Source organism: Malaclemys terrapin, chromosome 1, assembly GCF_027887155.1.
Source record: "Malaclemys terrapin pileata isolate rMalTer1 chromosome 1, rMalTer1.hap1, whole genome shotgun sequence".
Lineage (NCBI taxonomy): Eukaryota > Metazoa > Chordata > Testudines > Emydidae > Malaclemys > Malaclemys terrapin.
In genome coordinates, this window is record NC_071505.1 from 108106831 (window position 1) to 108125254 (window position 18424).

The following is an 18424-nucleotide window of genomic DNA, read 5'->3' on the forward strand; positions in this document are numbered from 1 at the left end:
AACTTTAGTAGCTCCTGACTTGCTTTCTTTTTGTACGACAGTCCTGTTGGGTTCTTCATTCATTCAGCACATTGAAATTCCACAATGAACTCAACCTAAGGAATGCAGTAGAGCTGGCAAAGAAGAGCTTGATTGACGACAAGGAAATGCCTGTCAAAGTAGAAGCTGCCATAGCTCTTCAGGCATTAATAAGCAATCAGGAGCAAGGTAGGCTACAATGGTTCATTGAAGTATATACTGATTATTTTCCCTGCCTAGATGACACGTTGCTATAATTTGCTGTGGATGTATATAAACAGTTCTTACATTTAGAGATATAGATCCCTGGAACACTTAATCACATTTAGACAAGTTAATTTGCTCATTAGCTACAATGTACATCATGGAACATTGGCTACAGATTTTTCTGACAGGTTTTTGAACAAAAGAAAACTGAATCAACACAATTCAGTTAACAAACTGAATGGTATCTTCTTTTTTAACATTGAATTGAAGCAATGGGTATGTTTAGGGCCAGATACTAGATGTGCATGTCTCTCATGGAAGTAGATCATTTCTGTGGACAGAATTCTAAGTGGTGGGAGATGTCTGAGTATATACATTATGTAATATGTTTGCATCTAAAAAGTACACACTGTTAGACTGACTCAACTTTTACTTGAAATGAATTGTTTTAAGTGTCTTTGCTTAAGAGAACAGTAAGAATCCTGATAACTAAGACAGATTGTATATTTGTTTTTATGGAAAGTTGATTTTTCCTAATTTTGTTTTGTTGTCTTATTAGCAAAGGAGTATGTAAAGCCGTACGTCAGGCCCGTTATGCAGGAGCTGTTGCACATCGTTAGAGAGACAGAAAATGATGATCTTACTAATGTTATCCAGAAGATGATCTGTGAATACAATCAGGAAGTAGCTACCATTGCTGTTGACATGACACAACACCTGGTAAGAGACAGTAGAACAATATTGTAGTCACAGCCCTAGGCCTAGCTTATTAAACATTGTTGCAAGCTTGTTTGAAATGAGCCTTTTTTTAAAGGGACACTGGCAGGTTTAAAATCATAATTTTAAAAAATTCCCACCTATATTGCTTACAGCTTCTTTGATTATTTAAAATAAAGAATCTTTAAAATCTGATTTGCTTTTCATTGTTTATTCTGTTTCCTTTTGGATTTCAGCTTGGATGATGAAAATAGCTGAGTCATCTAGTTTGTTCTGTTTCAGTTCTAGTCTGCCTATTCATGCAGTAGCATGATGGCATCAAATTCTGATCTGCATACACTCCATGTGTTAGCTCCAACATAAGCTGTTTTCATTGATGTTTTTAAAACACTTTACTGAAAACCTATCTGTCAATAGTAGCCCTTGTAAAACCCCCCTCCCCATGTAAATTTGGGGGTTAAACTACTTGACGGTTTCTCTTCAAAAAGTTAAACTTTAGTCCTTAAAATTACAGTAGTTTTGACTGTTTTGATAGCTGTTGCTGTTCTAAACAAGCCAGGATATTTAATAGCTTTGATTATTTAACTTAAGTGACTTGCCACAGTTAGGTTTATCAGAGGAGGGAGGAGAAGGTTTTTCAATTTCCCAAACTTCCCCAGTTCCCTTACAGAAATATCAGGCATGCCTCTCATCACTGGTGGCTTTATCACAGATGTTTTAATAATTTGAGAACACTGCAGCCACTTCATTATCAGTCAAAGGGCAATCCCTCATTTCCTACGAGGCAAGCTGGAAGTATGAGTTGCCTCTAGAAGATCTGTCTGTTTGCTCTTTTCTTTTCTTTTTTTCTTTTTAAGGCTGAGATATTTGGTAAAGTTCTTCAGAGTGAAGAATATGAGGAAGTGGAGGACAAGACAGTGATGGCAATGGGAATCTTACACACCATTGACACTATTCTAACAGTTGTGGAAGATCACAAAGAGGTGAGATGACTCTGTTACACATCTAGTCTTCTCTCATTTTATTCATCACAACAAGCAGTTTTATATATATATTAAATAGCTTGAGTTGAAAAGAGCATGTAATAGTTATGGAGCTTGGTGTATTAGGATCAAGTGATCCCTCTCAGTAAACATAAATTTAAAGCTCAATGTAAAATGCTAATTTTCAGTTGTACAGAACTCATCTTTAAGAGATAATTGACATTTTTGAGGAAATAACACTGTAGCCTTTACTACAGCAAATATATTAGTAGAAAGTGTTGCAGACTGTTACAAATACATTTTAAGCTAAATTCTCCCCTGGGAATGTTTGTTATAATTTACAGTAACTGCAGTATGATAACTATTGGTAATGGCAATGTACATTTTGATGTTGAACTCAGCAGTTACCTGGATGGAATTGATTGAGATTGATCAACATATTATTGTACTGCAGGATGAGTTCTAGACTTTATATATTCATGAGCTATCTGCAGGAGGAACTTTTTCCCTAATTTCATTACTAGGTAAAGCTCAGCTTAGGGTTGCCTTCTGCTTTTTTCTGAATTTACAACTGTGTCGATTGAGGTACAAAGAAGGTCAATTGACTTGCCCCAATGTCACACAGTCGTTGGGTAGTTCTGAGCTTAGCTGGTATTACAGCAGGAAGATGTTTTGTCCTTGATCAGTGGTTTTCAAACTGGGGTACGCATACCTATGGGGTTGTGAGCTCTCGTCAGTGGGTATGCAAGAAAAATCCTGAAATGGTGGACAATGCATTTTATTTAGTACAGAGGATTTCAAACTGTGGGGTACGCCACCCTAAGGGTCATGAAGGGACATTGAGGTGGGGACAGCTCTGCACAGCTGGGCTCGGGGACGGAGCACCACCTCCACCCCATGACTTGCTTGTGGCAGGTCTTGGGGAGGAAGCGCTACCTCCACCCCCTGATTCACCTCGGGCCAAACCCCACTTTGAATTACAATTTTTGGTTGTGCCCCCCCAACCCTGGGGTGGCCCACTGAGGTGAGTCGGGGGTGGAGGTAGCGCTCCCTCCCTGAGCCCTGCTGCACAGGGCCTGACCCCCCCCAAATGTTCCTCTAGCTTTTTTTGAATGTTTGAAAACGTGCCCCTGCGTGCCCCTCACCACTTGTCACCTGTGCGTATCTCAGATTGGGTACATGGTAGACTATTTGGAAAGGGGAATACAGCCTAAAACGTTTGAAAACCACTGTCCTAGATCATGCTGCTTCCTTGGTTATACAAGTTCTCATCACAAGAAGTAAACCTATTTTTGAGACATATCAATCATCTGACAAGAAATGTCTGAAAAGATTTTCTTGGTGACCACTGCATTTCAGCTAAGATTTCAAAGCATCTTCAGTTTTTCATAAAAAATCTTTTTCCATCTTTTAAGAAATAGAATGGAAACTAGGATCTAAAATGAGCTTTAGCACTGGTAGCTTGAAATACTGTTCTTTGGGGTTCATTCAGCTTTTAGTCTAGTGGGCATGTATGCTAAGTTAGTCTTTTTGTGAGAACTTAGTAGCTCACTGTTTTGTAGTATACAGCACAAGATAATACTTAACACTTTATCTCAGGATCTTTTACACATACATGAACACTACAATTTACTGCCTTTTTATGGAAATAGACTATGGTCAAGATTTGAAAAAGAACCTAAAATTAGACTCTTAAATCTGTATTTAGGCAGCTAAAGAATTGGCCTGACTTTCAAAAGCACAAGGAGCTCCATGGGACTACCTGTGCTTAAAGCTGAGCGTATGCTCAAGAGCTTTGCTAGCCTGGGGGCAGAGTGCTCCACACCTTGCAGGAATGAGCCCTTAATGAATGTGTCTGTTAATAAAATTAAATGTCTGTGTTTGTTGGTTTTATGTAGGCTTCTAATGCAGACCTACACTTCTCTTTTGTGACTCTGACAGTTTTCACCCCTAAATACATTCTCCCTGCCCAACAACAACAAAATAGCTACTCACAGTAAAACCTGCTCATTCCAGCAAATGGCACCCTTTCCCCCAACACAATCATATACTGTCTTCTGGGAAGTTCAGTATGGGCCACAGGCAGGAACATCTTTTCTTTTTTTTTTTGCTCTTTTTCCCTCCTCAGCCCTATAGGATTTTTGTGCAGATGTCTGTCCTCAGATCCTTTGGATGCAGCAGCTGGAGCAAGGGGGTGCTCTTCCAGTGTGACGGAGCTCTCAGCTAGTGTATGGGTAGCAACCATTAGTTAGGAAGTATTAAAATGATGATCAGTCTGTTAAGTAAACAGTTCTAAGAACGATGTTCAGGAAAACTATTTTTTAAAATAGCTGAGTACTTATAACTGAGTGTGTCCCTGAAACATTCTGATGATAGTTGAAAGCGTTTAAACCAGGATGGAAACTCTCTTTTCCTTGAAAGAACTGCTTAGTCAAACTGAATTAGTCAAGTGGATGGATCAAGTTACTCTGATTGTAGCTTTTTAAATAAACTGTCTTATTTTTATTTCAGATAACTCAACAGTTGGAGAGCATTTGTTTACAGATCATTGGCCTCGTTTTGCAGAAACACGTAATAGGTATATGCAGAAGCTGGCTTTTTGAAGTATCCAGTTTGTTTTATATGGCAGAAAAAAGTTACTAATGCAATATTTTTAAATCTAACAGAGCAAATAGTACTGTCTTCCTGACGAGTACTTTGTCAGGACTTCAGCTCAGGCTTGAATAAGCCACTTCTCTCAGGACTAAAGGAAGTTCATTTTTAGTTCTGATTTGTATATCCTGATCTCCTATTTTCATGTTACTAAAACTACTACAGTAAATTACATTAGTTTCTGTGCATTGGAGCACTGAAAAGCATCAAACTCAGTTCCGTATAAAATTTTAACTTGTTTTGAAATTAAGGGGAAGTGACCTTTGATTACATTTATGCTCCTAGCAGTTCCCTATATTAAAAAGCTTCGGAGTGTTATGGTAAAGCCTGTAAATTAAAACAAATCTTTAGAGAATGGAAAAAGTGTGAAAATGTTTTAGAAACAATTTCTTTAGTTCACTGTGTGATGGGTTGAATCACAGAAATCCCCTTGGGAATTGCCAAGTGATGTGCCAAGACTACTTCTGCCCCTGCTTTCCCTGCCAGTCTGGGACTCCAGCACCCTGTCTTGCTGAGCCAGACACGCCTGTCTGCTCCAACACAGACCCAGGGTCTGAATTACTTGCCCCAAAACTGCAGACTTGACTGAAAGCAGCTTACAGAAGTGTTCTCGTCTTTAACACTCAGATGCCCAATTCCCAATGGGGTCTAAACCCTAATTAAATCCGTTTTACCCTGTATAAAGCTTATGCAGGGTAAACTCATAAATTGTTTGCCCTCTATAACACAGATAGAGAGATATGCACAGCTGTTTGTCCCCCCCCCCCCAGGTATTAATACATACTCTGAGTTACTTAATAAATAAAAAAGTGATTTTATTAAATACAGAAAGTAGGATTTAAGTGGTTCCAAGTAGTAACAGACAGAACCAAGTGAATTACCAAGTAAAATAAAATAAAACATGCCAATCTAAACCTAATACAGTAATACAATTGAATACAGGTAAAATCTCACCCTGAGAGATGTTTCAATAAGTTTCTTTTCTCATACTGGACACCTTCCTAGTCTGGGCACAATCCTTTCCCCTGGGACAGCTCTTGTTCCAGCTCGGGTAAAAACTAGGGGATTCCTCATGATGGCTCCTCCTTGTTCTGTTCTACCCATTTATATACCTTTTGCATAAGGCGGGAATCCTTTGTCCCTCTGGGTTCCTCCCTATGGATGGTCTAGACAGTATTTGGTCCTGCCATGCGGGCAGGGGACTGGACTCGATGACCTCTCGAGGTCCCTTCCAGTCCTAGAATCTATGAATCTATGAATCTATGAAAAGCACCAGGTTAAAGATGGATTCCAGTTCAGGTGACATGATCACATGTCACTGCAAGACTTCATTACCCACTTGCCAGCACACACGTATATAGAAAGACTTACAGGTAAAACAGAGCCATCTGCAGTCAATTGTCCCGGTTAATGGGAGTCATGAAGATTCCAAACCACCATTAATGGCCCACACTTTGCATAATTACAATAGGCCCTCAGAGTTATATTTCATATTTCTAGTTTTAGATACAAGTGATACATTTATAGATTATTTATAGATTATAAGCTTTGTAATGATACATTACAAGAGACCTTTTGCATGAAGCATATTCCAGTCACATTATAGTCACTCATTAGCATATTTTTATAAAATCATATAGCCTGCACAACGTCACACACTGGTAATGCATTTTTTCAATGATTATAAGAAACTAAATATAGTGTGATGCCTTTTTTATTGGAATTTTTCGGTCCATATTCTTCAGTCTCTCACTATATAACATTTTACCTTTCCAAAGCTGTCTGCTCATTGCTGTATGGCCTGAGGGCATGTGTTTGAGAGATTATGGTATTTGCAAGCAAAACTTCTCTTTTACAGACCCCTACCTCAAATTTTCTTCTCTTCAGAGTTTTATGAAGAAATTCTCTCCTTGGCATACAGTTTGACGTGCCAGATGATTTCCCCCCAAATGTGGCAGCTTTTAGGTGTTCTATATGAAGTTTTCCAACAGGATTGCTTTGAATACTTTGCAGGTATGACTGTTCCCCAGCTATAGTGTATTGTAACTGTTTGCGGATGCAGCTTCAAAAAGCTATCTTATGGAGTTACTTTCTTTTGGTCTGTATTCGTGAAAAGAGCACATGTGCTTGGGCCTTGTTGTGAACACCCCAGTACAACACGGCAAGCTAATGCCACTGTTCTTTGCTTGGAGAAATTTGGCCGAATACGTCAGTTTTACACATTGTAGTAGGCCCAGAGCTCAAAGGAAAATCCTAAAAATTATGAAACGATCAATTTGTTAGCTAAAATGTAGTTATGTCTGTTCTAATTCTTTTTCTCTATCTATATTTAAAAAACGCATTTCACAAAGGCATCTGCTAGAACAGAGAGCTGTATGCAGAAGCTTTAGGACTCCTGTCATGCTCAGGGATCCAAGCTAGTAGATCCCATTGCTGGGTCAGGGCCTTAATGGTTAGAGTTTTGGGGGTGTTGGTTTTATATAAAATCTTTTCTTGTTTTTTTTAGATATGATGCCTCTCATGCACAATTATGTGACCATCGACACTGATACTTTACTGTCTAATCCAAAACATTTAGAAATCATTTACACTATGTGTAAAAAGGTAAGACTTGGATTCCTTGTCATAGTCCTCACCCTTGATCTTTGAGCACCAAATATTCAAAATAAGAGTGAGCAAAGCTTGCCAGTTGGTGGTGGTTGATTGGTCAAGGTGAAACGATAAGCCTTAGCTCGGTTCCCAGTGGATGCATCACAGAAACCATTTCCCAATTGTAACCGATCTCCTCCTCAGAGAGGCCACGGTTTAAATGGACATGGGAATTGAATTCCCCCTTTCATCCATGAAGCAAGTGGATAGACCATTGTGGAAGAAACTTGCCATGCTGTTGCTCATGTTGTACCTGTTCTGTGGAAAACAGGACTTCACTTTGTCAGGCTGTTAATCTGCCATTAGTCACCAAAACTGAAATCACATCGCAGAAAATACCAATTATCAAGGATACTCATAATAACTTTTAAAATAATGTTTTCCTCAAGAAAAGGACAAGCACTGAAATAACATAATGGAAAAATGTTAATATTTGTAAAGAATTATGTGGATTTTGCAAGCTCTAAGGTCGCAGTTTGAATTCTCCAGTCTTGTGCCCCTTCACCATGGTTTCTTATATATACATCTCTCCATACACATGCTCTCTCTCGTGTGTGTATGTGTATTTCCACAGCAGATTGCATACGATGTTGTTGGGCTGAATTATCATTCTTGTTGTTAGGTATTAACTGGAGATGCAGGAGAAGATGCAGAGTGTCATGCAGCCAAACTTTTAGAAGTAATTGTTCTTCAGTGCAAAGGGCGGTGTATTGACCAGGTAATATATTACAAACAGCTTTTTAGAGATTTGATGCTGTGTACGTACTTCAATATAAATGCAACCAGATTCATAGGAGTTTCGTAGATGAAAAATATAGATTTAAGGAACAAATGTAGGAAATCGGATTCTCTAAATGGAATTGTCCTCCAGCACACTGACTGTGCAAAGAGTGTGAGTGAGTTCAAGAGATTTTTTTGGATTTGTTTCTCGTGGAGGAGATTAAAGGACATGGCATCTTGAAAATGCAAGAAAATGGGATTAAAACTGAACAATAAAATAAAGACTGGTACCTTGGGTAGGATTCTCTTTCTGTTTCCTAAATTTTCTCCTGATAGCACTGCTTGTTCCGAATTGAATGAGACGTTTTAATACATTGCTATGATTTAGAATTTAATCATGCAAGTCAAACTACTGGAGTTGTTTCCCACAGCAATATGAACTCGGATTTTTTTTATTATTAGTGCTGTATTTTGAATTGCTGTATATACTGTAAAATCTATGACTTAATATTTGCAGTATGGCTGGATTATGGTTGCTGTGAGTACCATAACTACAAATTTCCTGGATCTTTGTATACACATTTTCAACCACTATCTGGAGTAGTGTATTTTTCACATTAAAAGCTAAATTCTTCTTTGTTATTTTTGTATAAAGCTCCAGCTCTGTACAGCAAGAACAGATTGTGTCCATTTGTTCTTGGACCCTTAAATTTACTTGATAATTCTGGAGTTAATTTAATTGAAATCAGTAGAATTCCACTCATGTAAATCTGGAGTAATTGAAGGGAAAATTTTGCTCAGAATTTTTTTTTAGATGAAAAATCTGAAAGGGATGGAATTAAATCACATACATTTTCAATGAAATTCATGTGTAAAAGCGCCACATCTGTGTTAATGAAATGATTGCACATTGAAATCAAAACTTTCTCCCATGCTCGTAAACATGGGATATACCTGCACCTTCTTATAAGGAACTGTTTATTTCATAATCTAGACATCCAAACTTGCGCAATGCAAATACCTGAATAACCATACTCTTTGCAGACTTTTGTAAGAAATTTTTCACCCTACTTTGTTACAATTTGGCAGAATATATATTTCTTGCTGAGGGTAATGTACATGCCTAGTGAAGCTTTAAAACTAAGATGTTTTTGATTTAGCTTAGGACAAGAATATATTTGAGCTGTTTCCCCAAAGCTTGAAAATGCCTTTTATACACACTAAAACAAATCCTACCAAATTTCCCCAAAATATTTACCTTTATGTTGAGACTAGCCATAACTTTTAGTCCAAAGGGTAATTGTTTTAGAAAGGTTTATAAGCATGCAGAGTCTTAAGGTGAAGGTACACTCTTGCTTTTATGTTGGGAAATGAATATACTGTACTATTATGAGCTACAAGCAGAATTCCAGTTGACTCTTTGTCTTCAGCAGGTTCGAGACTGATAAATGCTTTTAAATTGTCATGCAAACTGGCAGTATTTTTACATTTAATTTTTTCCCCTCCTGTGTCCCCAGTGTATCCCACTCTTTGTAGAAGCTGTGCTAGAGCGATTAACTCGAGGAGTTAAAACAAGTGAGCTTCGTACTATGTGTCTTCAGGTTGCCATAGCTGCCCTTTACTACAATCCTGACCTACTTCTGCACACGTTAGAGAACATCAGATTTCCACACAACCCTGAGCCCATCACAGCGCAGTTCATAAACCAATGGATGAATGACACAGATTGTTTTCTTGGGCAAGTATTAAGTCTTTTTCTTAAAATCCTTGTTTATCATTTCTTGGCAGCATACTTCTGAGCTTGTTTCGAATCCCTAGTCACATCGATTCAAGAAATTAAATTCCAAAGCTAAGTTTAAATAACAGTAACCCACACCAAAAAAATCTAAATGCTGTGGTGCAGTTGAAGGTGACCTGCACGTATTAAGTTTTTCTTTTCGTTACATGCTGAGTATCCTGCATAGCAAGTATAAGATGTCATTGAGCACTTAATCAATTTTAGCCTCTCAGGTGCCCGAGGTTACAGAACATCTGCCTCTGCATGAGATGGTCCAGTATGCACTGTGTTGGGGATAGGGTGACCAGATGAAAGACTTGAAATATCGGGACACGGGGCCGGGCGGGGTCGGCGGCGGAGGGGAAAACAAAAACTGAGAGCCGGCAACGGGGGAAGGGGGGAAAAAAAAAAAAGCTGCTGGAGCATAGGAAAAATTGGTGGGGGATGAGAACCCACCGGCAGCTCCCTGCCCCCCACCGCACCAGCTCACCTCCGCCTCCCCTGAGCTGGCTGCCCCCCCCCCCCCCCCCCCGGCCAGCGCTTGCACCGCTATACACAGCTGATTCACGCAAGCCTCGGAGGGATGGGGGAGAAGGAGGAGTGCGGCGTGCTTGGGGAAGAGGCGGGGCCAAGGTGGGGATTTGGGGAGGGATCCAATGGGGTAGGGAGGGGGCAGGGCCAGGGCTGAGTTGGGGGCAGAGGGGGGGCATGAGCCCCCTCCGCCTGTGCGCCGGAGTGCAAAATATCGGGACAATTCACGTCCCGACGGAACATCAGTCAGGACGCAGGACAAACAAGTAAATATCAGGGCAGTCCCGATAAAATCGGGACGTCTGGTCACCCTAGCTGGGGATCTCAATCACTGAAGTATAGAACCAACCCAGCAGATTCCAGGGAAATGATTGGGTTTTTTCTGAGTATGTGGAGTATTTATACAACTTTTTTCTATTCTAAATTTTTAAAGTGCACTGAATGTAGTGTACATTTTTTTTTTTTTTAAATAACCCAAACCACCCCCAACCAAAAAAATCCTCTACTCTGTTCCTAGTCATGCTCCCCCCAGCCCCCAGAAAGAGAGGCTGGCTGCATGAATCAAAAGGGGCTTCATGGTTGACATTGCCAACATAGTGCATACTGGGGCACCTCAGCAAGATGTAGGTATCTGCAATCATTTGTGACCCCAAAAGGCAAAGAAGTCTAACATCCATTACATGCTGAATGCCTTGCGCCCTTCATTCAGGACATTTAGCACATAATATTTTTGAAAGATAATGTTTTTTCTAAAGTTTGTTGAAGCAGTGGTTTGTGTGGAGCTGATTGTGTTGAAGCAGTGGTTTGTGTGGAGCTGATTGTTTGTTTTTCTTAGGTAGTTATTGGCTAAATGTTGGGCAGCATCTCACCATGAAAGTCATTCTGATCCAAGATTGGAGATGTAACTAGCTTTCCAAGCCAATTCGTTACAACACTGTAGTAAAGTCTTAGTACCATATGTAGTCTGGAAAAAATACTTAATTTTGGGGGTGTCCTCTAGGATCCCACACCCATTACTTGTAGTTTTTCCCCAAGGTCCTTGCATTGCTTTGACCCTCCCTCCTAGCTGAAACCCTTTAGCACTGCTATCAGCTTCAGCCAGAGAACGTGTACATTATTGGCTGCAGTGGTTGGGCTGGTGCAGGGTATGTTGGGACAAACAACACAAACACAATTTTAATTAACACAATGCATATTGCACTTGGGTTACTTTGGTAGAGGCAGGAGGGGCATAACCAGAAAACAACTGAAAGGTAAAATGTCTCCTGACATGCAGGATACTTGAGAGGCATATGCCAATGCGTAGAGTAGGTAGGTTTATCTCTCTCTTACTCTTCTTTACTTTTTAAAATGTATTACTTAAAGTACACAGTGGGGAATAGAAGGGGAACAGTTCATAGGCTGCAGCAAAGCGGGGAAACCCAACATTTCTCAGAGGTTTTGGTGAACTTCCAGGTCCTGTGTGCACATTATGCCAATTGGACCAACACTGCCAGCATAGCGATGTGGCAGAGAGGCCAGTTGCTGCAGTATAATTTGGCTATAGACAGGTGCCCAATGGAAAATCTCATCCTAGTATTGTCTGTTAGGTAATGGTTTAGTAAGGATTGGTTGGGGAAAGTAATATAGCTTGAAAGAAATGTGTGAAGTGTGTCACTTACAAATGTTACTTAAATTGATGATTGAAAAGTAGGGAGGATATTTTGTGATGATGTTGGCAATCTCATATTAAGGAATTCATATACATTTCTTATAACATGTACGTGGCCATACACTTCTGTATGTTGGTTTGGAAAGTTGAGAATCTCTTCTGTCCAATGGTATAAAGCTCCAGTTTCTTGCTGTGCTGGATTACAAGACATTGGAGCTGAAGCCTGTTGCTGTTCTGAAGCCTTGAATACCAAGGGGAGGGATGGAGAGTGAATTCCGTACTTCAAGAGAAAAGATGAATATATCTCTTCTTCATGTAATTGTCCACATGGATCCCATTTCTGGTTTGCACATGTCCTGGATGCAGGAGGGAGATTGGGTTCTTCTGGCCAGCAATGTCCATTGAGGCAACACCAGCACCCTGGACGCTCTCGCTCCCCTTCCTTAACCAAGGACATAAGGGGCAGAGCAGTTCCAACCATCCCTCTGTTCCTTCAAACAGCTCGTGCTATGGCTCCTTTTATTGTGCTCTATACAACTTAAATCTGTTTTGTATGTATAGTTAGCATAATTGTTAGTTTTTCTGATTATTTTTATGCCTGTTGGCTTAAAAACCCCTAAAGCATGACTTGCTAGGGACTTCCCCGGTACTGGATCTAGCTTCTGTGGCTGAAGCAAAGTCTGTGGGGTTCAAAACTTGCCCCTCCTTCTGATGCTCTAATTCCACTGAAAGATGGTCAGATGAAATGCCTCTTTTGCCTTGAGGACATGTGTAGTTCAATAGGTGTTGAATTTTATCATTCCTTTTTTGAAAGAATTCAGAAGGCAAATCAGCCTTAAACTCCTCCTCCAAGAGCATTCAATGGGAGCCTCCTTAGAACTGGAGGAAAAAGGTTCTAATAGGCTTCATCCCTGAGTGCTCCTATTAGCCATGTTAGATTCCAAGTCATCAAAGGCTCATCTCCTGTAAGAAAGATTCCAGACCACAGTGGACCTTGTCAGCCACCTGCAGGATTATTCACAGACATTAGTAAGAGCATGGCTCATGCTTCTGAGTCATATGACTTTCTAAGCCTACATGATGTAGTGTACTAGACTTCAACTATGCTTCATGCAAGGATGGTTAAAATCAGTGTATTTGCCAAGCAAACATCACATGGCCATGCAGGAGACAATCCCACAAGAAGTTGGGTCCCCATTAAACTGGAGGAAAGACGCATTACAGGTGTTTAAGGGAGTACCCTTCTCCTCCCCTCTGCCAACCAAGACTCCGCTCAGGGATGAGCAGCTCATTTAGAGCACTTACAGATTCTGGGCATGTGGTCTCAGCAAGAAACTCGTCTGTACGTAACTGTTTTAGAACTCGGAGCCATCTGCCTGGCGTGCAGAGCGTTCCTTTCCTCTCTTCAGGGATCTGCAGTCCAAGTGCTGACAGACAACATCACAGAGGGCGGAGCAAGTCATCTCCGCTCTGTCAGGAAGCTTTTCGGCTTTGGACTTGGTGTATTACTGTAAAGAAAGTAACTGTTCTTTTAGGTTTATTTAAAAATATGGTGACTCTTTGGAGCTGCTCAGCGACTTGGAGTGCTAGAACTAATCCATGGGGCGGGCGGGGCGGGGTACAGGTGGATTAGACTGCCCTGTATAGATGAAGCATAAATAGAGTGTATCCCCTGGATATTGCACGTTTGTGGGTGCATATTTGTACGTATATAATGTGCTTTGTTTGGATTGTTTCATGTAGACTGAAATATGTATTGTTTAGTTATTTAAGATTGAATTAGAGTGAAGGTGATGAAGAGACCTGTAAAACCCTGTGTACATGTGTTATTTGCCATCTTATCCTCGATGGCCTGAAATTTGAATAAGCCATATTTTGCATGCTCAGTGTTTATTGTTCCTAGTAAAGATTCTTCTACAGAAACTAAAGTGAAAAGGAAAACTTAATTTTGGTTTGAACATGTGAGAAATCAATAGTTGAATTCTCTAAAAACTGAATAAGAAGGTTTAGTTGATGAATAGGAATCATTTGACTTCAAAAGAGCTAGGATTTCACTCATAATCTTTTAAAAACTGATGATTTGTATTTATTTAAGCAGAAGATCTGATATAGGAAATTCAGGCTGGTCCAAACTCTGTAACCTAAAGGAAATGGCTAATTATCTGCAACTCCGAAAGGAAATACATTGATGTGACTGAAAGAAAATTGATTTTTAACACGAAAGAGGCAGCTAATTAGTATAAGAAAGTCTTGCTGGTTTCCCTTTGAATTTCCTAGGATTCAATTTAAAGTAGAAAAGATCCTTTAGCTCCTTCTGTCTATTACTGAAACAAGCGTTTGTAGGCTACAGAAGGGCTTGCAGATTATGAAGACTGCACACCACATGTTAAAAATAGACTTGCGTTATGGTAGTATGTTGTGCTTCCATTTGGGGAACAGTCTGTCCTTAGCACTCCAGGCTGAGAGTGTTGTTCAGGGAGCAAGGAAAGTGCATGTCTTGTGGAAGAGTGTTTTACATTTCTGACCAACTGACTCAGGATCAACACTAGCGAACACCTCAGGGAATTGTGTTCAGGCCGCCTCATGCAGATGGAAGGGTTGCTTCAGTCTGGGCCTATGGTGGGGTGAGACTAGATGGATGCTGAAGCATCCTTCCCCACTACAAAAAATATCCTATTTGGTTTGTTAAGTCTTCTTGATACTTGAAACAGACTCAGCATAACAGACTGCTGAACTCTGAATAAGATGATTGCTAGTTCTGCTATTCATCTTTGGCTGATAGGCAGAAGAAGCAGTTCTTCCTTCGTCTCAAATTCACTAAAATTGGCATAGTGCCCAAGTTTCAACTATCCTTCTGGGACCTCTAACACCACAATATATGTCAAGAGCACACATTTGTTCTTGCAACTGCTCATTTAAATGCTTGAAAACATAGGAAAAGAAATATTTGGATTAGCTCCTAAGTATTACCATTTAAAATGGATTTATTCTTGAGTCCTCTAATCTCCTTTATTGTCCAAGAAGGGGAATTTACTAGGAAGTGGAGGCACTAATTACTATGGCTTCTTGAATTTTTGCTATGTTCCATTTTGGAGTTGGCATTACATGACTGTAAAGCATTGACACATATTATAAGATGTAGTGACCACATGACATTCACTGTTCTGGTGCACGTATAGTAAAATTAGTTCATTGCACTGTAGGGACTTGAAGAAATTTCAAGGCTTCCAGTGTCAAGCTACAGAACATGTATGGATTTGGGGGTTATAAGAGGCTGCTATCATAGAAAGGAGCTGCAGGAGACAGGTGTGCAAGGATCAAAATTAATTTTTTTTTTCTCTCTGGTCTTACAAAATTCATCTGGGTGATCTCCTTGTACATTTGTGCTTTGCACATATACAGCACCTTTAATCTAATAATATCAAGGGGCTTTACAAATATCAAGCCTTACAACACTATGATGTGCGTAACTGGTGGTGGTAAGCCTATATTAGTGATGGGTAAACTGAGGCACTGAGCAATTACATTTTTTCCCCTGGTTGCAAAACTGGAAATAGGATTCCTGAATTCTATCACCCTCCTGATTTCAGTCCTTCCTTGTGTGTGTGTGAGAGAGAGTGTGAGAGAGAGAGAGAGAAATCCTAAAAGTTAGAGAAAGAGAGGATATCCTTCATGCCTGGTTCAGTTCATCCATTTCTCAAGGCAATAAATGAGGGAGATGGCAAACACCACGCAGGCAAAACGCTCAGCTTGATATGCTGGTTGACTTTACTTTCCCTTGGATGGACTATTGTAGCCAGAAGGCTGTGCTTGCTCTTTTTAAGTAGCTTATTGCTATTGTGCATCACTCAGAAAACAGAGCTGCTTTGCTAAGCCCAATTGGGACTAACATACTAAGAGGCCTAATGCAATTCTTAAAAATCCCCATTCCTGTGTAAGCTCTTATTTATTACATCTTTGTAACCACTTGGTTTGCTTGATGCCTGTCTCAGATCTGGTTGGGCACCCCTGTGTGCCAGTCGCCAGACTGCTCTAAGGGGAGCCTCTGGATCCCTGGATGTTCTAAGCCTCTGGTGTCTGAGCAGAGCTCAGTCACTGCTCCAGTCTTTGTCTAGTGCCCATTCCTGAGATCTGGAACCCACAGTTCAGCGGCCTTGCCCCTGGGCTCAGTGCTGACTGCTCAGATTCCTCTGGTAGCTTAAATACACTGTTACTTAAAGGTTTGGGGTTTCTTAATTAATAAGATGTCAAGTAATCGCAGTGAACCAAATTTATCAATCCATGAGTGTTAGAAATCAGTCAGCACAAATGCAGAAAGATATGGGTTAAACCAGGGGTTCTCAAACTGGGGGTCGGGGGCCCCTCAGGGGGTCGCGAAGTTATTACATGGGGAGGCGCAAGCTGTCAGCCTCCACCCCAAACCCCGCTTTGCCTCCAGCATTTATAATGGTGTTAAATATATTAATAAGTATTTTTTATTTGAGGGGGGGTTGCACTCAGAGGCTTGCGATGTGAAAGGGGTCATCAGTACAAAAGTTTGAGAACCACTTGGTTAAACCCTTCCATTGATCTTGGGGATACAACCAGCAGCGTGGACTGGTCCAGAAATATAACTCGCTGCTAAATAGTATATATACCTTAGGTTGTTACCATCAGTGCAAACTCCCAAAAAGTAGTTTGTTTCATTCTTACCCTAATATTTCCATTGCCATGTACTTGCTATCCAAGGTTGTTGGAAATTTGTGCCTAGTTTCTAGCAACAATTATATCAGTTCCTTATTATTGTCAGAAACTTCGGCAAAATACTACTTTCAATGTGCGCTCCAAAAACAAAAGTTTACACACACTTTTTACTATCATAGAATCATAGAATATCAGGGTTGGAAGGGACCTCAGGAGGTCATCTAGTCCAAACCCCTGCTCAAAGCAGGACCAATCCCCAACTAATCATCCCAGCCAGGGCTTTGTCAAGCCTGACCTTAAAAACCTCTAAGGAAGGAGATTCCACCACCTCCCTAGGCAGGGCCGGCTCCAGGCACCAGCCCAGCAAGCAGGTGCTTGGGGCGGCCAAGGGGAAGGGACGGCATGTCGGGCTGTTCTGCGGCAATTCGGTGGCGGGTCCCTCTTGGAGGGAAGCATCTGCCGCCGAATTCCCGCCAAAGAAGAAAGCGGCGTAGTGGAGCTGCCGCTGGAGTGCCGCCGATTGCGATCTCGGCTTTTTTTTTTTTTTTTTTTTCCCCCGCCGCTTGGGCGGCAAAAACCTTGGAGCCGGTCCTGTCCCTAGGTAACTCATTTCAGTGCTTCACCACCCTCCTAGTGAAAAAGTTTTTCCTAATATCCAACCTGAACCTTCCCCACTGCAACTTGAGACCCTTACTCCTTGTTCTGTCATCTGGTACCACTGAGAACAGTCTAAATCAATCCTCTTTGGAACCCCCTTTCAGGTAGTTGAAAGCAGCTATCAAATCCCCCCTCATTCTTCTCTTCTGCAGACTAAATAATCCCACTTCCCTCAGTCTCTCCTCATAAATCATGTGCTCCAACCACCTAATCGTTTTTGTTGCCCTCCGCTGGACTCTTTCCATTTTTCCACATCCTCCTTGTAGTGTAGGGCCCCAAACTGGACACAGTACTCCAGATGATGCCTCACCAATGTCGAATAGAGAGGAATGATCACGTCCCTCGATCTGCTGGCAATGCCCCTACTTATACAGCCCAAAATGCCGTTAGCCTTTTTGGCAACAAGGGCACACTGTTGACTCATATCCAGCTTCTTGTCCACTGTAACCCCTAGGTCCTTTTCTGCAGAACTGCTGCCTAGCCATTTGGTCCCTAGTCTGTAGCAGTGCATGGGATTCTTCCATCCTAAGTGCAGGACTCTGCACTTGTCCTTGTTGAACCTCATCAGATGTCTTTTGGCCCAATCCTCTAATTTGTCTAGGCCCCTCTGTATCTTATCCCTACCCTCCAGCGTATCTACCACTCCTCCCAGTTTAGTGTCATCTGCAAACTTGCTGAGGGTGCAGTCCACGCCATCCTCCAGATCATTAATGATCCTATATTTCAGGACAGAGAGTGCTGTGAAAAGTGGTTCACTTTAGCATAAGTATGGATTCTATTAAAGATGTATAATATTAGCTAAATAATTTTGGTAACACCCCCTTACCCAGAACTCCACCCAAAAGTGTAAATCTTCTGGTAACTCTCCAAAGGGCCACATGGAAGGTGCGACACATAACACGTGCAGATTTTGCACACAGCATTGTTCTTTAATAGCAGGAGAATTACACAGATCTACACAAAAGTAATAAACCCTATACTAATTTCCCCTCCCTCTGGCTCACCCTTTCTTTGCGGGACCATCTGTATTCAGGTAGGCAAGGTTCTTCTCCCCTTGGCTCATCCAGCTCCTGCAGCAGTTTCCCTCATCTTAAGCTGGTGAAAATTGCCAAAAAGACCCAAAAGATCAGCTTCTGTCTTTCAAAACCTTCCAGTCCCTCTGTCAGATGACTCCTGCAT

General features: G+C 41.0%; 1 protein-coding gene across 3 annotated transcripts in view; it reads left to right on the forward strand.

Moving 5' to 3' along the window:
• The window catches only part of IPO8 (importin 8), an 84058-nt gene that overhangs the window by 54275 nt on the left and 11359 nt on the right, over window positions 1–18424 (forward strand). For all 3 annotated transcript variants that reach the window (XM_054034702.1, XM_054034711.1, XM_054034721.1), the window contains 8 exons: window positions 42–207; window positions 785–945; window positions 1800–1925; window positions 4437–4503; window positions 6465–6590; window positions 7084–7181; window positions 7849–7944; window positions 9464–9684. In XM_054034702.1, the coding sequence (XP_053890677.1) occupies window positions 42–207; window positions 785–945; window positions 1800–1925; window positions 4437–4503; window positions 6465–6590; window positions 7084–7181; window positions 7849–7944; window positions 9464–9684 (1061 nt within the window). The remainder of the gene's footprint in view (window positions 1–41; window positions 208–784; window positions 946–1799; window positions 1926–4436; window positions 4504–6464; window positions 6591–7083; window positions 7182–7848; window positions 7945–9463; window positions 9685–18424) is intronic.